Genomic DNA, 23,622 nt, shown 5'->3' with positions numbered 1-23,622 from the left:
TACACACGGGTAGTTTCTGTAGAGAACACTTTTCTCAGGACGAAAATGCATCTCACATGCATAAGAGAAATATGTGCATATACATGAGAGTTTTATAGGGTATTACTAGGGATGAGGGAACCCTGTCAACTGTATGCTTACTGGAAGGCCCAAATTTTGCCAATTTACAACATGCAAAGGAAACATAGAAAAGCTATTTCATGAGGGGGGAAAATAGTTTCTAGCATCCAATAAAACTTTATGGAAGAAGATGAAATATTTCATGTAAGATAGGCTGTGCAGTGAATAATAATACAACCTGCCTGGACACCAAAACACACTATAATACTTCTAAATGAAGGTTATTCTTCCAGCTGACGTATTTCATGCCATGTCCTACAGTATAAAGGCTGAAGAAAGTGATCTGTAAATGCTTTTACTATATTAAACGTTACACTTCCCCTACTTCCCTTTTAAAACTGCGGTACTCTCAACTTCCTATTTCATTTGCGAGGTTCTATCAAATCAAGATATATTTATTTAACGTCCCATTTTGGAAAGTTCAATTACTTTTCTACCAAACACAAAACAATCTTCGCTCAGAAATAAGATTCTAGTAATTTAATGATCTTCTGTCCTCTAAAAAGAAATACTGTTTGGAGACTGATTTAAATAATAACACTACACTTAGCATAAAATATGCCTATAAGTCCAGCAATAAGTGAGCTGAAAATCAATATGCCACAAACACTAAACTGAAGCCATTATGACTTTCACATTCCCTCATTAATCCAAATAACTGGCCCGTCTTTTCTATTTCCTCCCACTTCCTAAATTTACTCAATTTAAGATTTTAATTATTAAAATATTCACGTAACGGTGAAATAAAAAGTAGCATGTTTAAGGAAGTGAAACTGAAATCCCACCCCAGACAATAAATTCTTAGGATTTAAAACCCACTAGGGTACATACCTAGTTCTCATGTGAAAAATAAATGTGAGTTACATATCAAACTACAAGTAAACAAAAATGAAGTGGCTTGAGGGAATTAAGTGCAACTATTAATTTCAGAAGGTAAATATATCTAAGCTTGACTGCTCAGAAGAATATAAATTAAAATATATAGTTTAATATTATTAGCCACATAGTTTTTAAAACTAAACAGATTATTGAACATTTATGGTCAAGCAAATAGCACTTTAAAGAATGAGAAGTGATCAGACAGAAAAATTATACCCTACACCATTATGTATGGGATACATGTTTTGCCAATTTTACCTTCTACATGGACCCCTTCTATGGTCCGTGCTCATCGGCTCACCAATGGCATACACTCAAAGGATTCCTCTTTATTGGTAGTAACTATCTCAGGACCTGATTTTATGAGCTATGATTTGGTGCTTGCAGCATCTTCAGCACTGTGTGTGAAAATGAAGGCAGTATTTTTGAATATTTTTCTTTGATATAGATATAAGCAGGACTTTTGAAAAAGGATCAGCACATTTTATATATTGAATAAACAAAAACTGATGAGATGCTGCTTTAACTAAAAAACTGTACCAGACCATCGAATAAAACAAACATTTTAAAAACTGGCAAAAGTATACAGCAATTCAGTTAAAGTATCAAAGAACAGAAAATACTGATTGCTATATAGATAATGAAAAGATTATTTGCCATACAGTTAACATTTCACTTGTGCACATGCTTTCTAGTAAGACATACTATTCTGCAAAACTTGTGTCAATTTTCCTACTATATCAGATGGATAAGCAAACTAGTTTATCTAAAAATTTCACTAATATTATGTTGTATAACTTCTTTAAAAAGTCAAGTTATCAGTTTCAGTGACAAGAGAAACACACAGTATTCTATTTAGCTTTTAGGGGTGGGGTGGGAATAATGACCTGCCAATTATAAAAACATTTGTGAAGGCTGTTGAAGTTTCTAACCAAGTATTTCCTGCATCTTGGGGGGGGGAAAAGTTTTGTTTTCCTTTGTTAAATTGTTACAATTCAGCTATTTGAGGAAAAAGTAACAAAAAATGACTTATTCAGATTAAGTTTAATTATTGCAGCAATCCACTCATCTTTTCTAAAAAATAAAGATACATTTACCCAGAAATGTGAACGGTTGTTTAAACAACTGAGAGACTTTCCACTGAAATGGAACCATGAGTAACAGAATGCATTTGGGGAAATCAGCAGATTGCTTTTGAATACACAACCACAAAAATCTCACAGGGACAACATTAATGTACTGAAATATGTATTTATATACTTCCTTAGGTTGTGCTTACCTGTTGCTTTTTGCAGCAGAACCTAAGGTGGAAGGTCTGGGAAGGCACTGTGAAGTATAAATAATTGCACTGTTTGCAATTAATAAAGATTTTATACCTTAAAATGAATCAAAATCAACAGCCTCCATTTTGTGAATGATAAAGAATCCAGTGAATTTAATTTTGTTCAGTTTAATTAGTAATAAATGCACCATTCTACTATAAGGTCATCTACAAAAGTATCATGCAAAATATCTTAACTATTAAACTTCATATCCTACACTAAAGACTGCAATATCTTCCTAGCTGTTTCAAACTACTACTAAAATTCCTAATCTAAAAAAGGGTAAGGTAGTTCCCTCCAGGTTCTACAAACACGATAAAATACATTGCTAATTATCTGAATAATAAAACTACTTCAAATTTCAAGCCTTAAGTTTTACTTCTCTATGCAGCCACCTTAAAAAAGTATTCTCAAAGCAACAAATGGTGCTCCAAAAACATAAGGCTAATTAATACAGGCTTATAAAATAGTTTAACATATACCTGCATCACTACATGTCTGCAAACTAACTTAAGACAAAACAACTTCTGTCTATCAAGCAGTTCCAATCACTTTCATATTAACAAGATATGCACATTTTCATAAGCTAAATAATACAATCTTTGTCTCAGGAGCACTAGTGAAAAATGTTGTATTACTTAGATAACACAAGATTTTCTTTAGCTATTGCTGAACATTTCAAGAATACTTACCCATAAAGCTCACATATATATATGCACACCTATGTTTCTGAATTAAGAAGCAGTTATGATTTCCTAAGATATTAGCACTGTATTCCAACATAATATTCACACAAGTATGGCATTTGCATTATGTGGAACATTGACAAACGATACTGTTGCAGTTCATCAATTTGTCATTCTGATGTACTTACAGTGCAATGCTCCTTGAAGGAACAATCAAGGATGATACACAGCACAGTCCTCCTCACCCCTATAGAGCTAGTTCTATACTGGCTGGATCAAACCTGCACTTCAACAGACAATGGCAAGACAGACTGTATTGCATGTAGTCTAATATATGCAAAGAGCCAATAAATATGCAAACAGCAAACAATGAATTTCAACAGAATATCAGATTTTCAGTACGAGCAGTAATGTAACGAAAAAGTTTATCAAATAATTTGATTCAACAACTCGTCTTGAGCATTTACACAACAGAACTTATCTGTACTGAATGAAGTTCTCTGTCAACCACTCCCCCCACCCCAAACAAAATATAAAGTTTCAATGTCAGATGCAATTCTGGTAACCACGTTCACCTTTCTACACTGATTTTTGAAATGAACTACTGCAAACTGAATGCTTAGAACATTTAATTATAAAAGCAAAAACCTTTTATAACTAATCTGAAAAATGTTTAAAATAGTTATGCTGAAACAGTCAAGTAAGTATCAAATTAAAAACAGAAAGGTTAACTTATAGCAGCTGTACAGGTCTGAAACAGTGGTCATGTATAAAAAGGGAAATTTCACTGTTAATGCAATGGAAGTATGCCAAAAGATCACCTTTTTAAACACATGCAGTTTTTAATCAAATAGAAAGAAAATAAAGGTATCAAGATTACTGGTGCTAGACAGCAAAATACAATAAATGAAAGAGATCCTCCATCTACAACTATTCTGAAAAGGGGAAAAACATGCCAATGACAGGTTTTTTAACTCATTCTAAGATTTCATGGGGGAAAAAAAAATCTCATTTGGGTACATATACCTTAATTCAGCATTACTAGTAAGTCCTAGAATTCTTTAAATACCCACATATCCAACTTACCGACACAGGAGGTTTCATATTATTTATTGTAAAGCACAAAACAGGCATTTTAAAAGTGAAAGTATACATTGAAAAAGTACATTTATATCACAAAGCATTGACCACATAATAATTGCAAATACATTTGCTGGAATGTGTACATCTACACTAATATACTAAAAACAAACCAATTTTCATTTCTACACAGAAATATTACCTCCTATCAGTAGTGATAGATATTTTGTACATTTTCAAAAACACTATTTTTAAACCAAACAAAATTAAGATCTTCATCAAGGCGTCTGCATCCATACATTTAACAAAGGTTTTTTCCCCCACACAATGAAGCAAATACTGTATTGTCCACTTCTTATTATTGGCCCTGTGCAGAAGAGATACATAAGAGATACACAAAAAGTTAAAGAAAATCCTTTAAATTGAGCTAACTCAGGAGTGAAGCCTTTAAGAAAGAAAAATTGGTTAATGTAAATGGTGGTGGCTTCTTGCATGGTTTTCTAAACCCTGGGGGAGAAAAATTTTTAATCAAAAGCACTGAGCGTTCTGAAGAAATAGAGAACTCAAGTTACCAGATAAAAGTCATTTACTAATTATTCTGAGTTATTTTGCTACAAAAAAAAAAGGATGCACACTCCAAAGGTAACAAAACAGGAGACATGCAAAAAAAATATTTATAAAAACACAAAATAATTCATAGAATTTTATACCTGTGGTGCTGGAGGATGCTGTGGCATTCCCTGTGGACTTGTCTGGGCATAATATGCTGCTTGCTGTCTGTAGTATTCAGCCCATGCTGCACTATAATCAGGCTGACCTGGGGGGGCCCCAGCTGGAGCTGGAACTGCTTGACCTAAAATAAATTAGGACTACATAACTTTTTTGCTGTAACAAAGACAAAGAAGCTAAAAATAATCTCATTTCTAGCAAACATTACCTTGCTTCTTGTAATATTCCTCCCAAGCCTTTGAATAATCTTGTGGCTGCCCTTGTTGACCTGAAAAACCCCCCACATTTTAATGTAAAGACTCCCGTGTACACCAAAATTATACATATATACAAAGACAGAGGTATTCTGCCTCTCAGTGGATTTCAGGTCCAAATAAAAAAGAGTTAAAAATAGCATACATGTAAATATCAAGCAATTTACACAATGCTATTCTTCCTGTTGATATTATAGAGCCACTTAACTCTGGGACACTACCATTTCAAATATGCTTAAATATCAACAACACAGATTTTACTACTTCTATGTGACTGAATTTAAGGACATCCTTTATAGAAAGCAGCGTGCAGGAGTCAGGAAGTTTGCACATGAATACTCACATTTTGTCATTTATACCTTGTATGTTAATACTTTTAAAAGCAAAAAATAAAAAGGATTTCTGCTGAAACGTGTTCCAGAGCACACTTTTTTGTGTGTGTGTGTGGGGGGGGGGGGGGGGGGGGAGGAGAACAACACTTTCTTTTCCAAGCATGCCCACTTGGATTTACTTGAATTAAACAACTTACAGTATTTTCAGTTAAAATGCAGATCAGCAAGGGAGAGGAATTAAGTAGTCAGATTACAAAAAGTGATCTTGTTGCACAGGCTGCATTTACTAACACACCAGCTGTTGATTCATTAAATTTAAAGTTAATTGATTTTTCTACCCAAGCAAATTGAAATAAATCTCAAGATTTGTTTAACACTATTAAAGCTAAGCACTTCCATCAAAGAGCACATATTTTTATTAATATATTCCACAAAAGAAGACAATCCCCAAGCTCCTCCTCCTTCCCCCTGACCTCCAAATTTCAAGCTCTCTGATTTATTCTCAACACACACAATAATTGGAGAATTATTATTAAGAACTATTGCCTCATTCAACAGTGCTCAAAGCTGTAAGCAGAAGGCAATAAGGTACACGGAATATGCCAATAGCACAAGTTCACTTTTTCCATCCAACAGGCAACAGTTATTACTGAAAAATCAAACCAATAATATTACTATTTGAAAGGAAGGTCAAGGATGCCCCTGACATCTTCCTCCTTCCAAGTCCTCTGAATTCAGAAACCCCTAACTCCTCCTATTATTACCACCACCTTTTTGCATGACAATGGGACATCTCAACTGACATTCAAGAGCCACAACACTCCAAAGGTGCTTTTGCCAGCTGCCATTATAATAGAAACACATGCCTACTGACAAAATACTAGCACACATTCAGGTAGAGTTTGAGGTGCTCAAGATGGCTGGCTGAGATAGCCAAGGACAAGATTAACTGACCTGTCTTGATCTTCCAAAGACAAGTCTTTATGGAATATTAGTATATATACATACTGATACATTAAGATATAGCCAAGATTATAAAAATTAGGATAACAAGGTGTGTAAGGTTCCTAGATTTTTTTATTTTGGGAGACATGAAGGGAGAACAGAAAACTGCAAAAATAAAAACAAAACACTTTAGTTCCTGCAACTCAAACTGATCCCTGCTCACTGAGTCAAAGATTTTAAACAAACCTGGATCTTCTGAGGAAACAAATCAGCTAGAAACATAGTAAAATAAGAAACAAAGGATTTACAGGAAGTACCAGAGTGAAAGACATCCCTTCTGTTTTTCTTTTGTTTATTCCAAACCTCTTCTGCAAATGCATTGGGTGTACGCCCCATGCAAAGGTTTCCAGTTCCTACATTTTGTAAATATGAGGTAGCCTGTTCTATTGCATGCAATAACTTTTTTTTTTTTTAAAGTTATATCCCAAAGCACTCTCCAACTCTTCCCTTCACATCTCCAGAAGCCCAGTCTTCTATTCCTAAACATGGCTCACTTTATAAGACTCCTTACAGCTCCCTAGCGAACCCTTTCCATCCCCATAGCTTGATCTCCTGACACAGACTCTCTCTTATTAATAGCTCCCAGAAGGGGGGATTCACACCTCCCGATAGCCAAAATTTCTCCCTGGCACAGCACTGGAGCAAAATCAGCCAGTGTTCAGTTTACATACACCTGGATATTAAAAGTTTTCCTAAGGGTTAGTGATTTTTGTCATTGCCATATTAGTGAGGTAAAGCCAGCACAGTCGATACCACTTATCGGGGGGGGGGGAGAGAAGAAGAGATGTGTACCTGCAGCTGGCCTCGGGGGAGGGTGGGGGTATGGGGTGTGTCTGGGCGGAGGTGGTGAGAGTGTCTGGGCCAGGGAGGGCCCCACAGCAGGGCTCTGGGCGGAAGAGGTGTGAATGTCTGGGCCCCCTGGCTGCGCTGGGGGGGAGCGAGGGGAGGAGAAGAGAAGACTATGACAAAGAAGCAGGAAATGGGTTGTCGTATGGGCTTCTCTCTCTACTCCTGGGGGAAATTTTGTTTGCAGAATTTTGAAGTATTGTGTGCAGAACTTAATTTTTTGGCACAGAATTCCCACAGGAATAATGGAATTCTGGGGCTTCGCCACGTCCCTTCACTCAGGATGAGTCCTTCCACCTTCCAAAGCTGTACTGAAACACTAAATTCTAATTAGCATACTGAAACTTTTTACCAGTAATGCTTTATTAGATCATATTAACTATACATACACATGCACCTTGAAGAGGCCATTGTAGAAGCAAATGAAAGACTTCTCAAAGAAGCCAGACTAAGAGGAGGAGGCAAAGTCCCAGAGAAGCAGTCAATTTTGTTATTCTTAACAATTACTTACCCACCAGTTAAACATCATAAGAAGGACCATACTGGGTGAGACCAAAGGTCCATCCAGCCCAGTATCTTGTCTGTCGACAGTGGCCAATGCCAGGTGCCCCAGAGGGAGTGAACCTAACAGGTAATGATCAGTGATCTCTCTCCTGCCATCCATCTCCACCCTCTGAGAAACAGAGGCTAGGGACACCATTCCTTAAACATCCTGGCTAATAGCCATTAATGGATTTAGCCTCCGTGATTTTATCCAGTTCTGTTTTAAACCCTGTTATAGTCCTAGCCTTCACAACCTCCTCAGGCAAGGAGTTCCACAGATTGACTGTGCACTGTGTGAAGAAGAACTTCCTTTTGTTTTAATAAACAAATTTATTGTTAATTAATGCTGCCCATTAATTTCATTTGGTGGCCCCTAGTTCTTATATTATGTGAACAATAACTTTTCCTTATTCGCTTTCTCCACACCACCCATGATTTTATACGCCTCTATCACATCCCCCCTTAGTCTCCTCTTTTCCAAGCTGAAAAGTCCTAGCCTCATTAATCTCTCCTCATATGGACCCGTTCCAAACCCCTAATCATTTTAGATGCCCTTTTCTGAACCTTCTCTAATGCCAGTATATCTTTTTTGAGATGAGGAGACCACATCTGTATGCAGTATTCAAGATGTGGGCGTACCATGGATTTACGTAATGGCAATAAGATATTTTATCTTATTCTCTATCCCTTTTTTAATGATTCCTAACATCCTGTTTGCTTTTTTGACTGCCACTGCACACTGCGTGGACGTCTTCAGAGAACTATCCACAATGACTCCAAGATCATTCTCCTGATTACTTGTAGCTAAATTAGCCCTAATCATATTGTATGTATAGTTGGGGTTATTTTTTCCAATGTGCATTACTCTACATTTATCCACTTTAAATTTCATTTGCCATTTTGTTGCCCAAACACTTAGTTTTGTGAGATCTTTCTGAAGTTCTTCACAGTCTGCTTTGGTCTTAACTATCCTGAGCAGTTTAGTATCATCTGCAAACTTTGCCACCTCACTGTTTACCCCTTTCTCCAGCTCATTTATGAGTAAGTTGAACAGGATTGGTCCTAGGACTTGATCCTTGGGGAACACCACTAGTTACTCCTATCCATTCTGAAAATTTACCGTTTATTCCTACCCTTTGTTCCCTGTCTTTGAACCAGTTCTCAATCCATGAAAGGATCTTCCCTCTTATCCCATGACAACTTAATTTACATAAGATCCTTTGGTGAGGGACCTTGTCAAAGGCTTTCTGGAAATCTAAGTACACTATGTCCACTGGATCCCCCTTGTCCACGTTTGTTGACAACTTCAAAGAACTCTTAGTGATCTATTAGACAGGATTTCCCTTTACAGAAACCATATTGACTTTTGCCCAATTTATATTCTTCTCTGTGTCTGACAATTTTATTCTTTACTATTGTTTCAGCTAATTTGCACGGTACTGACGTTAGACTTACTGGTCTGTAATTGCCAGGATCACCTCTAGAGCCCTTTTTAAATACAGACGTTACATTAGCTATCTTCCAGTCATTGGGTACAGAAGCTGATTTAAAGGACAGGTTACAAACCACAGTTAATAGTTCCGCAATTTCACATTTGAGTTCTTTCAGAACTCTTGGGTGCATGCCATCTGGTCCCGGTGACTTGTTACTGTTAAGTTTCTCAATTAATTCCAAAACCTCCTCTAGCGATACTTCAATCTGTGACAATTCCTCAGATTTGTCACCTACAAAAGATGGCTCAGGTTTGGGAATCTCCCTAACATCCCCAGCCGTAAAGACTGAAGCAAAGAATTCATAGCTCAGTGGTTTGAGCATTAGCCTGCTAAACCCAGGGTTGTGAGTTCAATCCTTGAGGGGGCCATTTAGAGATCTGGGGCAAAAATTTGGGATTGGTCCTGCTTTGAGCAGGGGGTTGGACTAGATGACCTTCTGAGGTCCCTTCCAACCCTGATATTCTATGATTTAGTTTCTCTGCAATGACTTTATCGTCTTTAAGTACTCCTTTTGTATCTCAATTGTCCAGGGGCCCCACTAGTTGTTTAGCAGGCTCCCTGCTTGTGATGTACTTAAACATTGTGTTTATTACCTTCTGAGTTTTTGGCTAGCTGTTCTTCAAACTCCTTTTTGGCTTTTCTTATTACATTTTTACACTTAATTTGGCAGTGTTTATGCTCCTTTCTATTTACCTCACTACGATTTGACTTCCACTTTTTAAAAGATGCCTTTTTTATCTCTCACTGCTTCTTCTACGTGGTTGTTAAGCCATGGTGGCTCTTTTTTAGTTCTTTAATAGTTTAGTTCTTTTAGTTCTTTAGTTCTAGGCTGTAGTGGGCAATATGGAAGGAGAGGAATTCCTTCCTTAAGTATTAGTATGATACTTGGGGACCTCTGAACAATGCTTCTGAACAGGAATTAAGGTCAAGCATTTTATAAACATGTTAATGGGTGATCAATTGGAAAAATTTCTGATTCTTCTGTGGTGGCTGATGCTTCATCATCTGCCAAGATGTTACTGCAGAGCATGCTGAATGGGCTTTGATCCACTCAGACGGTTTATCTTTGGACCTCGCTGATGCAGAGTTTGACTATGAAAAATCTAGACATTTTCAGACCCAGGTACAGAAGGTAAAGGAAAGCAATGATTACATCCTGAACTAGAAGATTCTACGATGATAAAATTTAAGAGTGCGTCTCATACTCATAATGTGCAATGCTCTTTAGGGTGCTGAGGCTTTGAGTAAAGCTAAAGAATGAACTCTCTCGATGTATGGAAAAAAGTTCCTTTGTAATTACTGATTCTGGGAATTATTTTGGAATAGTAAGTGACTGTCTTTGTGGAAAAAATAATAAAGCTTGTGCCTTCTAAGAGCAGACACTCTTCTTGCTGACATGATTGCAACCCGGAATCATGATTCTGGAAAGAAAATGTATGGAATTTACATCTTGTGTCTCAGTGAATAGGCTGTGAAGACTGCAGATCCGTAGATCTGCAGGAAGAGAGGACGGGTCTGACTGCTGGTTTGGATAGATGTACTACCCTATGGAATCTTGAAATATCTACTTAATATTTCAATGATCTGTGCTTATAACACTATTTAATGCTGAGACAAAAAGAAACAAATGGGAGATTTCAGACCAAAGAAATCCAGAACTACAGTTTCTGATTTCCTAGGATCTCTCTCCAAGCATCTGAAAGAATTTTGTCCAAATTTGTGTGTAGGCAGAGAAGATGAAAGGTTAGAAGAGTTTATTACTTAGGATGAACATCCCATCCTATTTAGAACTTGATGATCAGTGACCAAGCTGTCAGTTTCAGGTAGTCAAGATTGGAATTCTGCAGCAGGATCTGCAACAGAGCATCCTAATTGGTGAGAAATTAAAATTAAGACCATTAGGATAACCCCAGTAGGTCCAATCTGTGTTAACAATGATTATGCCTTCATCTTTTTAATTGCTTCTCCTTACAGTGGAAGGGATGGGGCCTTGGAAGCACACAAAGAAACCATTTAGGCCCTCTGTGAACCAGAACATACCCTCAGTTAACCTTGGTCTGTTTCCCTTAACTCTCCATTCCAACTGGATGGAAATATAACTATATGAGGGATAGCTTGGCTCTCTGGATATTTGCTGGAATACTTCTTCATTCAACCCATTCTGGGTTGTCTACCTGAAGAAAACTTAGTCCACTTTTTGGTTTTATAGTGTCCTCTTATTTTGATCTTGATCGAAATAGGAGAATTCGTGCTTAAGCATTTAGACTTGAGATTCTTTGCACTCCCTCATTGATTTATATATGTAATGATCATTGTGTTGCCCGACTGCCAGAACAGCCAACCTGATTTCTCATCCCTAGGAAGCTGGTGGTATGGAAAAGGCTGGCCTCTTGACTGAAGGGAAGGTTCTATCATCACATGGACTTCCTGTTTCTACCAGCAGAGGGACAATCACAGTGGATGGCATCCTCATTTTCCTCTGCGTCTTGTTTGAACGGTCCTGGAACGCCTGAAACTCACATGCAGTCTTGCATTTATTCATGTGACCAGAAGACCTGGGAGCTGCAGGTAAGGATGGACTGGTGTTTCTCCACAACGTAATACCTTAGATCAGTGCCTGAATCTAGTCAAGCTTTTCCTATGTCAGGAACACACTAGCCCTCCTTGTATTTATCAACTTCTAAGCAACTATGTTGCCTAACAAGGGGTATATATGAGTTCCTACAGTCCAGAGTCTTGCTATCACCACTATTATTTTTGACAAAAATCTGGAGGCAGAGGATAGACCTAACTGCAATACTCTGCATTGGCGGCAGCAGCAGTTTGGTAGGTGAAATTGATAAACTGCTGATAGCAGTTAAGCTTCTGTCAGGGTCCAGCAATATCAGGTCATATGCAGGAGATTCTGCTGCTATACTGGAAGAGTGCCCTGTATTTTAATCTTCAGCTACCTGTTCAGTTTCTTGACGTCTAGGATGATCTGGACTTCACCTGATCTATTGCTTAATATGAAAATAGATTAGACCCTGGGGTATCTTTGGTCTTAAAAAGACAAGCTCTATTGCCCCAACTTGCAATAAATGTGTTATTCAGTATGGATTGATGTTTGTTACTCTTCAAGGTTTGAGACAGAAAGGAAGAAGAATGTGGAGGAGACAACCCCAAAGTATTCTTGCTATGCTCTCTAGTACCCACTGTCTGAGTCATGAGTCTGAAGAGCACGATATTTTGCCTCCTAGCCCTTGGCAGAGGCAGACTTGCTTACAGCCACATTGATGGTTTGGACTGAAAGGAGGGAAAGTGCCCATTTCCTGATCTGGCTTTCTCCCTGGCATTTCATGCCCAGGCTTCATTCTTGAAATAAAATGGTATCTTTGTTGTTCATAGGTAAAAATAACTTCTGCCATTTTGACTTTGCTGGAGTGGGTAGCAAGTAATTTGGTTTGTCCAAACTGTCACTTACCAGCTTTTCAAGCTTCTCCTCAAACAGGATTCCACTTGAGAATTTTGAGATGGTGAATTTGCAAAGTGTAATTATCTGCAGTCTTGTGTTTAAGATGGAGTTGGTGGGTGTTTGGCCATGGAGTCTGCAGCCATGGCCCTTGCTGCTAACCTCATGGAAATCATGGACCCATCACTATTTACTCATCACTATGAATACAACAGCTAAGAATAACTTTCTTCATAACAAACTTAAAACTTATTGTGGCTCTGGGGGGCGGCAGCAAGCATTTGCTCTCATGAAACATGTAATTACCAGAGTAGCTCCCAGTCCCTATGAAAGGTGGCTTCTATCTTCCTGCCAGGAATTACTATACGGTTTACAACGGATGGTACCACTGCAACTATCGAGGTGGGAGCATTTGGGGTTTTGAAAGCTTACAGAGCATAATGTGTTGCTGACAGTCTCTTCCCCATGTCAGAGATCTCCCATTCCTCCCTGACAACCTCTTCGAAGAAAGAGAAGGGAAACTGCAATTTCTGACTTAATACTGAATAATATTTGCCCTTGGATATCAATTGTTCATCCTCCATTTTGGATGGATCTCAATGGGGAAATCACCTTCCTTCCCCATTACCTTGAACATGTCGGTGGAGAAATGACCTCTTCTGGTTCTCTAGCTCAGGGTTACAAAGGTTTAAAGTCAAGAGTACTCCTTTCATGAGATTAACTACAGCTGGAGCTAGAAGAGAAGGATACGGATCTGGAATGCTTCCCAACTATTGAATTCCTCTTTGTTCTGCCCTTTTGGAATTCTTTGCCTTACCTTTCTCCCCCATCTGAGAACTGGTCCCTTTTTCAGGACTTACCCATGCTCTGGGCCCCTGTGCCCTTCATCATCTGATATGCACTTAGTAAGGAAATGAAGGGAAAGGTCCTTGAAGGAGCCTAGATCCTCCTTTGGAGGGAAACCAAGTTAGAACAAATACCAGATTTCTTGACAAGGACTGCAATTATCCCTTTAAGAATGTGAGAAGAGACTCTCGAGCTTGTTGCCTTAGTTGTGGACTGGACCAATGGGGAAGGAGTTAATGGGAAAAATCCATGATCAGCAAGCATTGACCTGACTGTAGATTCACAGGCACTAAACAGGATCTGAATAGGATTGACTCACCCTTGAAGAGAAGTCTGAGCGGTTAAGGTAAAGAATGGAAAAGCCCAACAAACGTTAAGAATCTGAGCCCATTTTTGGCAAAGTGTTTTTAGGCTGGGAGAATTGTGACAGAACTCCCCCTCCTGAGATGGAAGACCTCTTAAATGGTTCATCTGCTCCATTTGGTCACGACTGCATCATGCTCAGGAAAAGAAGAAATAGAGGTAAAGGAGACTGATGGGTGGTTTAATTTGGAGCACCATGCCCCTAAAAACTGCCCCTGGATGAACACTGAAAAGAAGAGAAATACTGCTCACTGCTACTCCAAAGTCTGCCTTTTTAAACACAAGTATGATAATGGAAAAAGTGAGAAATCAAAGCTGCTATTATTTGCATGGCCAGAGGCGGGAATTCTGGAGTATGCCTAAGGATATGGCTGAGCCCCATGAACGAGATTATGTTCAAAATGGGAGAAGAGGTCATGACCCAGAAAAGTGAATTAGCACCTACTGGCAGGTCTGACACATCGGTACCAAATTTTCCTTCTTTACTGAAGAAAGGAGAAATAAAGAAATGACTGACAACTGAACAGCAAAGTGAAACATGTATCCCTTCAAAGAAGCACAAGTTTCACTTTTATCTATTTTTTTAAAAAACTAGTCAAACCTAAGAACAAGCACTAGCTATAGGATTTAGTTTATAGCACTTAGCTGTTGCACACCTAATAACAGATTTAAAAAATATGACATGCCATATAAAACCTACAGAAATGGCATTCATTTGTAGCAAGCTTTATTATAAAAAACTAGACTAAACAAAAGACAATAATAAAAATAAAAAGACATAAAAGTGGTCATCTAAGAGCAAATGTTAAACAGATTAACTTCCAAACCAGGAAGATATACAACAACTTTATAAAACACACTTCAAATTTCCAGATTCCCAAAGGCAACATAAAAGAAAGAATGAACTCCAAATACTGGAAGGATTTTTTAAAAATTTGTATTTAAGTTGAAAAAGGTTAAAAAAATAATGCTACTTTGCCACTCAATAATTAAATATGGGATGTTTCATATGTTACACAGTGTAGTTTCTTTGGAAATCATGTTTGCTTAAAAAAAACAAACCAAAAAAACACTTCTACATCTGTTCCTCAACGCCAGCTAGGGAGTAAAGGAATTTTAAGAAGAAATATACACTTTCCCTCCCCGAATGTGGAACACTGCCCATTGCTGATTGATAGCACAATGAAAAGATAACATTTTAATTACAGTCAGATTTCCTGGCACAATGTGCTCAATTACTACAATAGAAGAACCTAAGCCAATTGACTGTGGCATTAAACAGTTATATTTTTATTGCTAAAACTCTGCCAAATCAAACGTGAACACCATTTTCCCCTTACAAAGATCTACTTTTTTAACAAACCAAAAATGAACAACATACCCATTTTTTTGTAGTACTCTTCCCAAGCTTTGGTGTAATCAACCTGCCCTGCTGGTGCTGGATTTGGTTGTTCTCCTGATTTATAGGAAGTAAAAATAAAATAATGCATGAATTTAGTTATATACTTAAACAAAATGTTTGTATACTAACATTTCCAAGCATCCAGCTATTAATTAATTTGAAACAAAAAATGGCTTAAATATTTACATATAATTTACTTATGAATGCAATTAATCTGCTACAACACACTATAAAAATAAGCTTATTTACTAGCTAACGCTAACAAAACTGTACATAATCATTAGTTCAAAACTTAATACTTTAAATTTCAAGAATTCAAGAAATCTATAACACTCACATACTGTGCAAATGCCACTTGCAGTCTAAAATGTTTTAGACCAGGTGCACACACAAAGTTGTACGGTGTGATTTTATACTGATTTAGTTAAACTGGTATGACTTTGTGCTTGGACTCTCATATTGGTTTAAATGAGACATATCAATTGAGTTTGCACCTGTAAATTTAAAAAACTACTTGCTTACAAAAATCAGACATAAAAATACAGACGTGTCATAGCACACTATTATGGAAAAATTGCTTACTTTCTCATTTTATCTGTATGAAATTTTAGTTTGTATTAACTTCACTAGTGCTTTTTATGTAGCCTGTTGTAAAACTAGGCAAATATCTAGATGAGTTGATGTATCCCCTAGAAGACCTCTGCATACCCCCAGGATATGGGTACCCCTGGTTGAGAACCACTATTTTAAAGTATCAGAAGGGTAGCCGTGTTAGTCTGGATCTGTAAAAGCGGCAAAGAGTCCTGTGGCACCTTATAGACGAAGTGGGTATCACCCACGAAACCTTATGCTCCAATACGTCTGTCAGTCTATAAGGTGCCACAGGACTCTTTGCCACTATTTTAAAGGTTATCCCGAACACTCATGAACCTGAAGCAAAGCTGCAAGTTTAAAGTTTTGGCACTAGAAGTAAGGATTTTCCAACACAATAGGCTAATTTGCAATAAATTAGCCCTTGTATGGGAGAACCCAGTCAACATTTACAGGATAAAAGTCTAGGTGGTCCACTATTTTCCTTCAATAATGAGCAGTTTTTCCTTGTAACAGATTGATCTGTGTACCTTGTCCATTAGTTTGGGTCGTAGGTGGTCCACCAGGAGGGGCTGCAGGTGGCGGCTGTGCTTGCTGCTGATAGTAGTGAGCATAATAAGCTGCCCATGCTGCTGAATTGGGGTCTGTTCCTGGTTTACCTAAGAAATAAACCATCACTCTCATACAATGTAAGCAGTAGGCTTTGTAAAAAAAAATTCTTATAGATCAAGAATTTTTCTGGCATTCCTAATTTGTCTTCTGAGAAATTTTAATGAAATACTTAATTTTTACCGTAGCTATGTGTATACTGTAATTCATTTTAACCCATTAAGATCAACTGAATTTGGTTACATTAAACACAAATACATTAAAAATGGAAGTTATGAAAAAATTTCTGAGCTAAGGTTATCACATTAACCAAGTCAACTTCATTATCATGTTTTCGTATTACAGCACACAATCTGTCAGGGGGGATGGCTGGGTGTTTAGTGTAGTAAATTACATATGTGCTACAAAGTGTACTTTTGTACAATATTGCTGACCTATGGGTGTTTTAGTAGCCTAACTATACAATTTACATTGCTAGAGGCGTGGTTCAGGAATTCAAAGATTTTAATTTTTTTGTATTTAAAATGTCCATGGCACTGTAACATGGACATTTTTTTGTTTTGATCAAAGTAACTCTGCAGAATTTCAACAAAAGTTTTCCCAATGTAATCTCACACTAACAGCATCATTTTGGGGGTAAGTATGGATATAGTGAGATGGTTTTAGCAAAGAAGTTTCATTCTTTTAAATAAGTTTGCAATTAACCTGTTTTCCCTGTTAAAAATTAAAGACAGTGTTAATCATTTGGAATACGCAACAAGTGTCCCAAGATCCTGAATGCCCATCCTTGCATAGCTATGAATATCAGGCAAATTTACAGTTTTAGTGTTAAAAGGTATAAACCATGTTACCACTGTTACACCTACCTTCTACATATCTGAGCATCTCTTTCCCTTCCACCCATTATTTTTAATTATAGCTAGAGAGTCAAATGTCTTTGCTTCCAATCCTCTTGGTTCTCCCATTTATCCACATTCACCTTTTAGGAACAATTTACTCTTTCTGCTGAACCACATGAACATAATTACACCACCAGTTTGCAAAAGAAGCTTTCAGGTACATCAAGGATTGGAAAACTTCATGTGGCTCAGCAGCAAATGTGGGTGTGTGTTCTTGAAGCTTATGGATACCTGTTTATGAACATGGGTGGCTAATCAACAGAGTTGGAGGCAAAAAAAATTACAACTGGGATTCTCAGGACAGAACTAAGCATATGGGAAAAGGATGATTGGAACTGCACCCATGGACAAAATCAGTGAGGGAGCACCACAAACTGAACAGATGGAAAGAATTACATAGGTGCTCTGGAGAGAACTAATGGGGTAGAGCAGAGGAGAAAACAATAAAACATTACTAAAAGAAAATGAAAGCCAAATACTGAAAATGCACACAGCACTAAAATAGCATGTTCTAAATATAAGAATTTTAAAGTTAAGTATTTTAAAACACTGGGCCAGATCTCAGGGAGGAGATTTAACCCCCCCCCCCCACCCCAAAAAACAAACAAACAAGCAAGCATCTCTGACCTGGCTGGTCCCAAGGAACAACTCAGAGAGAGTTAACTTTTTTTTTTTTTGGAAGGTGTGGTGAAAGGAAAAGGGATGCTGAAAGGGGGTAGTGTAGGAGCTGCTATGCCAGCCCTACCATCGAGGCATTCCCCCAGCACCAGGGGAATTCTTGTGTAGCCAGTTAGTTCGCTTTGTGGCTGCAGAACAGGGCAAAGCAAGGGACAGAATCTGGTCCACTGATTCCTACTTATTCTAAAATGCTGATACTATTATAGTTCAGTTCATCAATTACAAAATTTCAGTTTGATCCTATGATCTCTACGCTAGCACCAACCTAACACTTGTACCATCCTAATACCACCCCTAACTATACACTGAGTTACTCCTTGACTGAACACTGAATGTTTACCGAGAGAATACAAACACCAAGATCAAGGTTTGTCATTCTCTTGCTTCTGCACTCCCATGCAGTTCACACATTAATTTACTGAAAGTTTGAAAAATTGGGCTACCCATAGATGTAAACTGATTACAGTGCTCTCTATCCCCATCAAAGGAAAATGTCACAGAGAAATTACTTTGAATAGCTCTGCTTTAACGAACTGAAGATGGGGATATTTTTATATGAATTACTACATCTGTGTATCTCCAGTGCTGTTACAGATGTCAGAAAACTAGAATTTGAAGATGATGCTTGACAAAGACCAGTAAAATGAAGAAAAAGAACTCTGCTCACAACAGAGACGGCCAAAAGTTCTCCATCATTAGAATTACCGGGTCAGGACTAGCTTTGGTCAGAAATGGACTCCCACCGCCAAAAATGTTGACTTCTGGTGAATAACTGAAAGCCCCCCCCCCCCCGCTTTTTTTTTTTTTTTGGTTTAAAACAAAATTTCAATTTGGAAATGCTGTAGTGACTCATGGAATTTAAGTTTTAAAGAACCTCATGCCCCTAATATCTACAGACCAGGCTCCTGGTTAGACTGCATCTCCCAAAACTACACCACAGTCTCCTGTTGATCCACACATCATAGGTGTCCCCAGCTGTAGTGTAGCCCAGGATCTACAGTCCAGAAAGGGAACGAGATAAACTACGACCCTGTCTACACTAGAATTTACTTCGGTATAACTTACGTCACTCAGGGGTGTGAATAATCCACACCCCTGCCCAACCTTAGCACCGGTTTAGACAGTGCTATGTTGGCAGGCGAGCTTCTCTTGCCAACTGCCCTTCATGGGAGGTGGAGAAATTAGGCCAACGGGAGAGCTATCCCGTCAGCTAAGAACATCATCACCAGAACCACTGCAACATCACTGCAGCTACAAAGTTGCAGTGCTTCTAGTGTAGATGTAGCTTGCAACTCCCATAAAACAGCAGCATTTCAAATTGCAGCCAAAACCGAAAAATATTCCCATTTACTCGTGTTTGGTTTTTCAATTGAAAGCTGGCACTTTTCCACAGAAGCAATTTTCTTTTAAAAAAAAAATCCAATTTTCATTCAAAAGTGGTTTTGAGAGAAAAAATTTTCAACTAGCACTAGCTGGGATTATTGATGAATCTTTTGTACAGTAGGAACAGAGCCTCAAGATCATACTTGTGCTCTGCCAAAATGTAAATATTCTGCAAACAACATGTGCCCAAGGTTTTAAAAAAGGCAATGCAAAACTGAAAATACTGCATCACTATCTTAAAATTTAAGATGTTTGCACTTGGAAGAGTAACCCTACAAAAAAATCACCAATTTCTCAATACAACGATGATAAATAGAGACTGTGATTATTTTCAAAGTTTCTTCAGGTGAAGATTTCTAAAAGAGGATGGACTTCAGAATAGATTATGAAAAAAATAATTAAATACTGAGAATGAAATCCCAGCACCTGATGATCCGGAACAACTTTAATTAAATTAGAATTAATAGGGACTGAAAGTTCTGAAGAATACCCACCCCTCAAAACAGGGAAGAGAAACATGGGAAGTTTGGAGCAATTTAAGGGGCTTAATTTCATCTGGATCAACACTACTTACTCAGAAAAGATTTAGTTACAGCAGAAATAGTAAGAAACCATGTTCACTAATAAATTAGAAGGGATAATGGTCAAATGTAAAACCTCAAATCTATTTGTTGGAGAGGATCACAGAAGCATAATGCGTCAGAGGAATGCATCTGACATAGTGGTCTCTCTGAACAAAATGGGCACAAAGACAAAAATGAAAGTGAATTTAATAGGAAAAGAAAACTTCACTTCAACACTGTAAATAATTCTGATATTCAACGGACTAGGAAAACAGAAGTGAAATTGGGATGCCTGCCCCCAATGTTATGCTTTCCTTAACAAGAAGAAAGCATAGTCCTGCTTTTCTGGCAACTGATTTTCCACAATTCACCACCAACACATGGTATATGTGGAAGTGTACATTCAAAGTGGGTATCAATGAAGTAGATTCCAAGGAGAAACAGCTTTTCAGATTTACTCGTATAAATAAAAAGAAAAAACACACTTTTAAAAGCAGGCCACGTACAATCATGCATTGAATGTGTGCCTGAACAAAACCTTTTATAAAAAGACTGAATTTCTTACCTGGATCTGGTGGATTTGGTGGCTGCCAGTGTGGATAGGCATTTCCCCACCCTTGTGGCGCATATGGGGCAGGAGGGCCACTGTAAAAGACAAAGAACCACTTACAATGAAATACAATTTGAGAATCACCTTTTGAAAAAAATAAGATAATTGAAGTGTTACTTACTGAGGTGCGGGACCAGGAGGCCCTGGATTATAAGGAGCAGGATTATACGGTCCCATAGGATTGCCAGGACCTGGTGGTCCAGGAGGTCCATGTGGGCCAGGAACAACACCATGGGGCCCATGAGGAACAGGTGGACCCAAAGGATTTACTGGACCCTATAATGGGAAAGAAGTGGGCGGGGGAAGAGTGACCCCCGTGTTTTCACACACTGGAAACACAAGTCTGAGTTCCAATAGAGGCTCATCTAAAAGGTTTCACCCAAGTGTTCTCTAAACTTTTCCTTCCAAGTGCTGATTCATTAGGAGTTCTTTCCTAGCTAGCACTCCAATGCCTTCCTCCCATTGATTTGGTTCTCAAGGACCATGCCATTACAACACCCACACTGTTTATGGACAACCTCTCCTAATAACCAACAACAGCGGGTTTAATGTATCAAGATATTCAAAAAATCAAAATACTTCATTCTGTTGACCACCAGAAAGGTCTTTATGTTCATGTACAACTGATGATTGAGAGACAGTAATTAGACAACCACTGGCTTAAACTTTACTAGTAGGATTAAAAAAAAAGTCAGAGGATATGAATGTTCTGAACGAAGATATGAAGATATAAAACAAGTCATTCTTCATTTCAACCAGAGAATTCATTTAGAAAAATTAAATGTGACAAGTTTTACTTTTAATCAAAGGATATTGTTTCAGTTCAATTCTCTGCAAAAAAAGAACATTACCAAACTATGCATGAACTATTCTGAGCACTGTATAAAAATCAATACAGGTTTTTTAGTCCAATTGCTCACTGTTTGCATACTTAGATACTTAATTACAAATTCCAGATGCACAAAAACTGTGAAAATAAAGGCAAGAATAAATTATAACTACGTGCAGGCAAACAAAAATGATTTAAATAGAAAAAGCAGAAAGACTACATTATGAACCATGACTGAAACAAATCTACCTGAAGAGAGTAAGAGGAGTTTGTAAAGAAATAAGTTAGTGTTTAATGTAGCCTTTTAAAAAACTTAATAGTTTAGTGAACCCAAATTGGTCTCCTAGGCTGTCAAATTCTTCATTATCCACTGAACAAGAACAGCAATAACTGCAATCTGGAAAACGGTCATTCTGTCTTCTTCCCATTTAATCCTTCACCTCTCAGACTACCATCAAGAGTGCAAATTAGGCTGTGATTATGTTTATATGTCTCATTTTACAATCAGATGCTGATTAACAATAACTTTTAGTTACTATCAACCAGTTAATAACATTTGAACAAGCAACCCAAAAGAGGGAAGAAATAGAAAACAGCCTCAGCCATTCAGTTCAACTTCCTGTATTATCTCAATTGTATCTTGAAGCAATAAGGGATGAGTGTACCGGGGGCTTTTACAGCAAGTAAAAATGCCTTTCCGAATACTCACTCCAATCTTTTCTTCTATAAGTTGCCGAGCATAATCAATTTGTTGTGGTGTCCCACGGATAGTAAACAACTTCATGTTAGGATCTGCATTTGGTGGAGGATTTCTCTGAAGTTCTATTCTAGCCCCAGATTGCTGACTTATGCTTTTGATAGTTTCACCACCTGTAATCAAAACATCCACCTTTGATGGCAAGACATTTAACTTACATACTAAATAAGATATAAGCAAAAGCCATCTACAAGGAAGTAAGTAAACCACTGAATTACAGAGTTGATAACCTATTCTTTTCAGTTACACATGGTATACAAAAAAAATAAAATATTTCCTTGGTCTGACATATTGTAAACAGTAGAGACCCAGCCAAAAACACACAAACCAAAAAGCAAACAAAACACCAGCCCCAAGGGAAGAGACTGCAAGACAATATCAGTATCTGAAAATCAGTTCAGTAAGAAAGTCATAGAATAGTGCTTTTCTTGCACATGCAGACATGTCACTTATTTAAACTTAACAAAGTATTAGACAGGAAGATTTCTAAAATTATAAACAGATATATACACTTCACAGAAGTGTTCAATAAAATAAATTATGCATATAGAAATCAGTACATTTTGTTATTTAGTAAAAATAACCAGAGGAAGGGAGAAAAAATTTAGTTGCCAGTTATGTAATACTAAGAACAAGATAAAATACAGGGAAAACAGAATGAACAAAAAGAAGGAACCTCAACTTCAATTTAAAAGGACACTTAATTTTAACTGACTAATAAAAAACCCGCCTTCCAAATAATGTGCTTTAAAATAAACAAAAACCAAAAAAAAAACCCACAATATTTTTTCCGGTCTGTTGAAGAGCACATACCTGAGCTCCTCCAGAGCAGTGCATGAATGGTGTCATCACGTTAGTATGAATGACAGAAAATACAACTGACCAACAGTGAAGTTAATTTTTGAACAAGTGCTACCAACTGTGCACAAGTAAACTAACTGAAAAGATAAGAACATTTCCCTCTCTAGTCTCCTTTATTTGCAGTAATTTCAAATGTTACTTATAACACTAACAGCTACACAGTTTTCAGATGGGAGATGCAAGCTTGTGTCCATTTAAACCATGCACTAGCATTCCAAGTCAAAAGATGAACTACAACAGAGCAATGATTTGTATTGTCTGAAAGACTCATTACAAATGAGTAAAAAAAAGACAAGGATAACAAATCAAGGAGAATCTCTCATTTGACAGTGTAGTACATCTTAAGTTTTAATTATAATATTTCAAAGCCTAGCATCTTCTATAAATTGTGATATTTTGTAAAGGTAAAAAAATCTTAGTAATGAGACTTCATTTTATTAGATCTTTGCTGAAAAGTGCAGAGATTTCTTTTGTGACATAATTACAGTGTG

The 23,622-nt window shown here is 37.5% G+C and overlaps 1 protein-coding gene across 8 annotated transcripts in view; it reads right to left on the bottom strand.

Moving 5' to 3' along the window:
* Positions 1–1,351: 1,351 nt before the first annotated feature.
* The window catches only part of FUBP1 (far upstream element binding protein 1), a 38,694-nt gene continuing 16,423 nt past the window's right edge, over positions 1,352–23,622 (bottom strand). For 4 of the 8 annotated variants that reach the window (XM_074961471.1, XM_074961472.1, XM_074961474.1 and 1 more), the window contains 8 exons: positions 22,223–22,383; positions 20,806–20,960; positions 20,640–20,719; positions 16,473–16,601; positions 15,331–15,405; positions 5,025–5,084; positions 4,798–4,940; positions 4,311–4,454 (listed from right to left, as the gene is read on the bottom strand). In XM_074961471.1, coding sequence (XP_074817572.1) covers positions 4,446–4,454; positions 4,798–4,940; positions 5,025–5,084; positions 15,331–15,405; positions 16,473–16,601; positions 20,640–20,719; positions 20,806–20,960; positions 22,223–22,383 — 812 coding nt within the window. In that variant the 3' untranslated portion in view covers positions 4,311–4,445. Of the gene's footprint in view, positions 1,398–2,278; positions 2,326–4,310; positions 4,455–4,797; positions 4,941–5,024; positions 5,085–15,330; positions 15,406–16,472; positions 16,602–20,639; positions 20,720–20,805; positions 20,961–22,222; positions 22,384–23,622 lie in introns of those variants that run through there. The other 4 variants (XM_074961477.1, XM_074961478.1, XM_074961473.1 and 1 more) reach the window with 2 other exon arrangements.

Source organism: Natator depressus, chromosome 8 (genome assembly GCF_965152275.1).
Source record: "Natator depressus isolate rNatDep1 chromosome 8, rNatDep2.hap1, whole genome shotgun sequence".
Classification (NCBI taxonomy): Eukaryota; Metazoa; Chordata; order Testudines; family Cheloniidae; genus Natator; species Natator depressus.
This window is presented reverse-complemented; position numbering and strand designations above follow the sequence as displayed.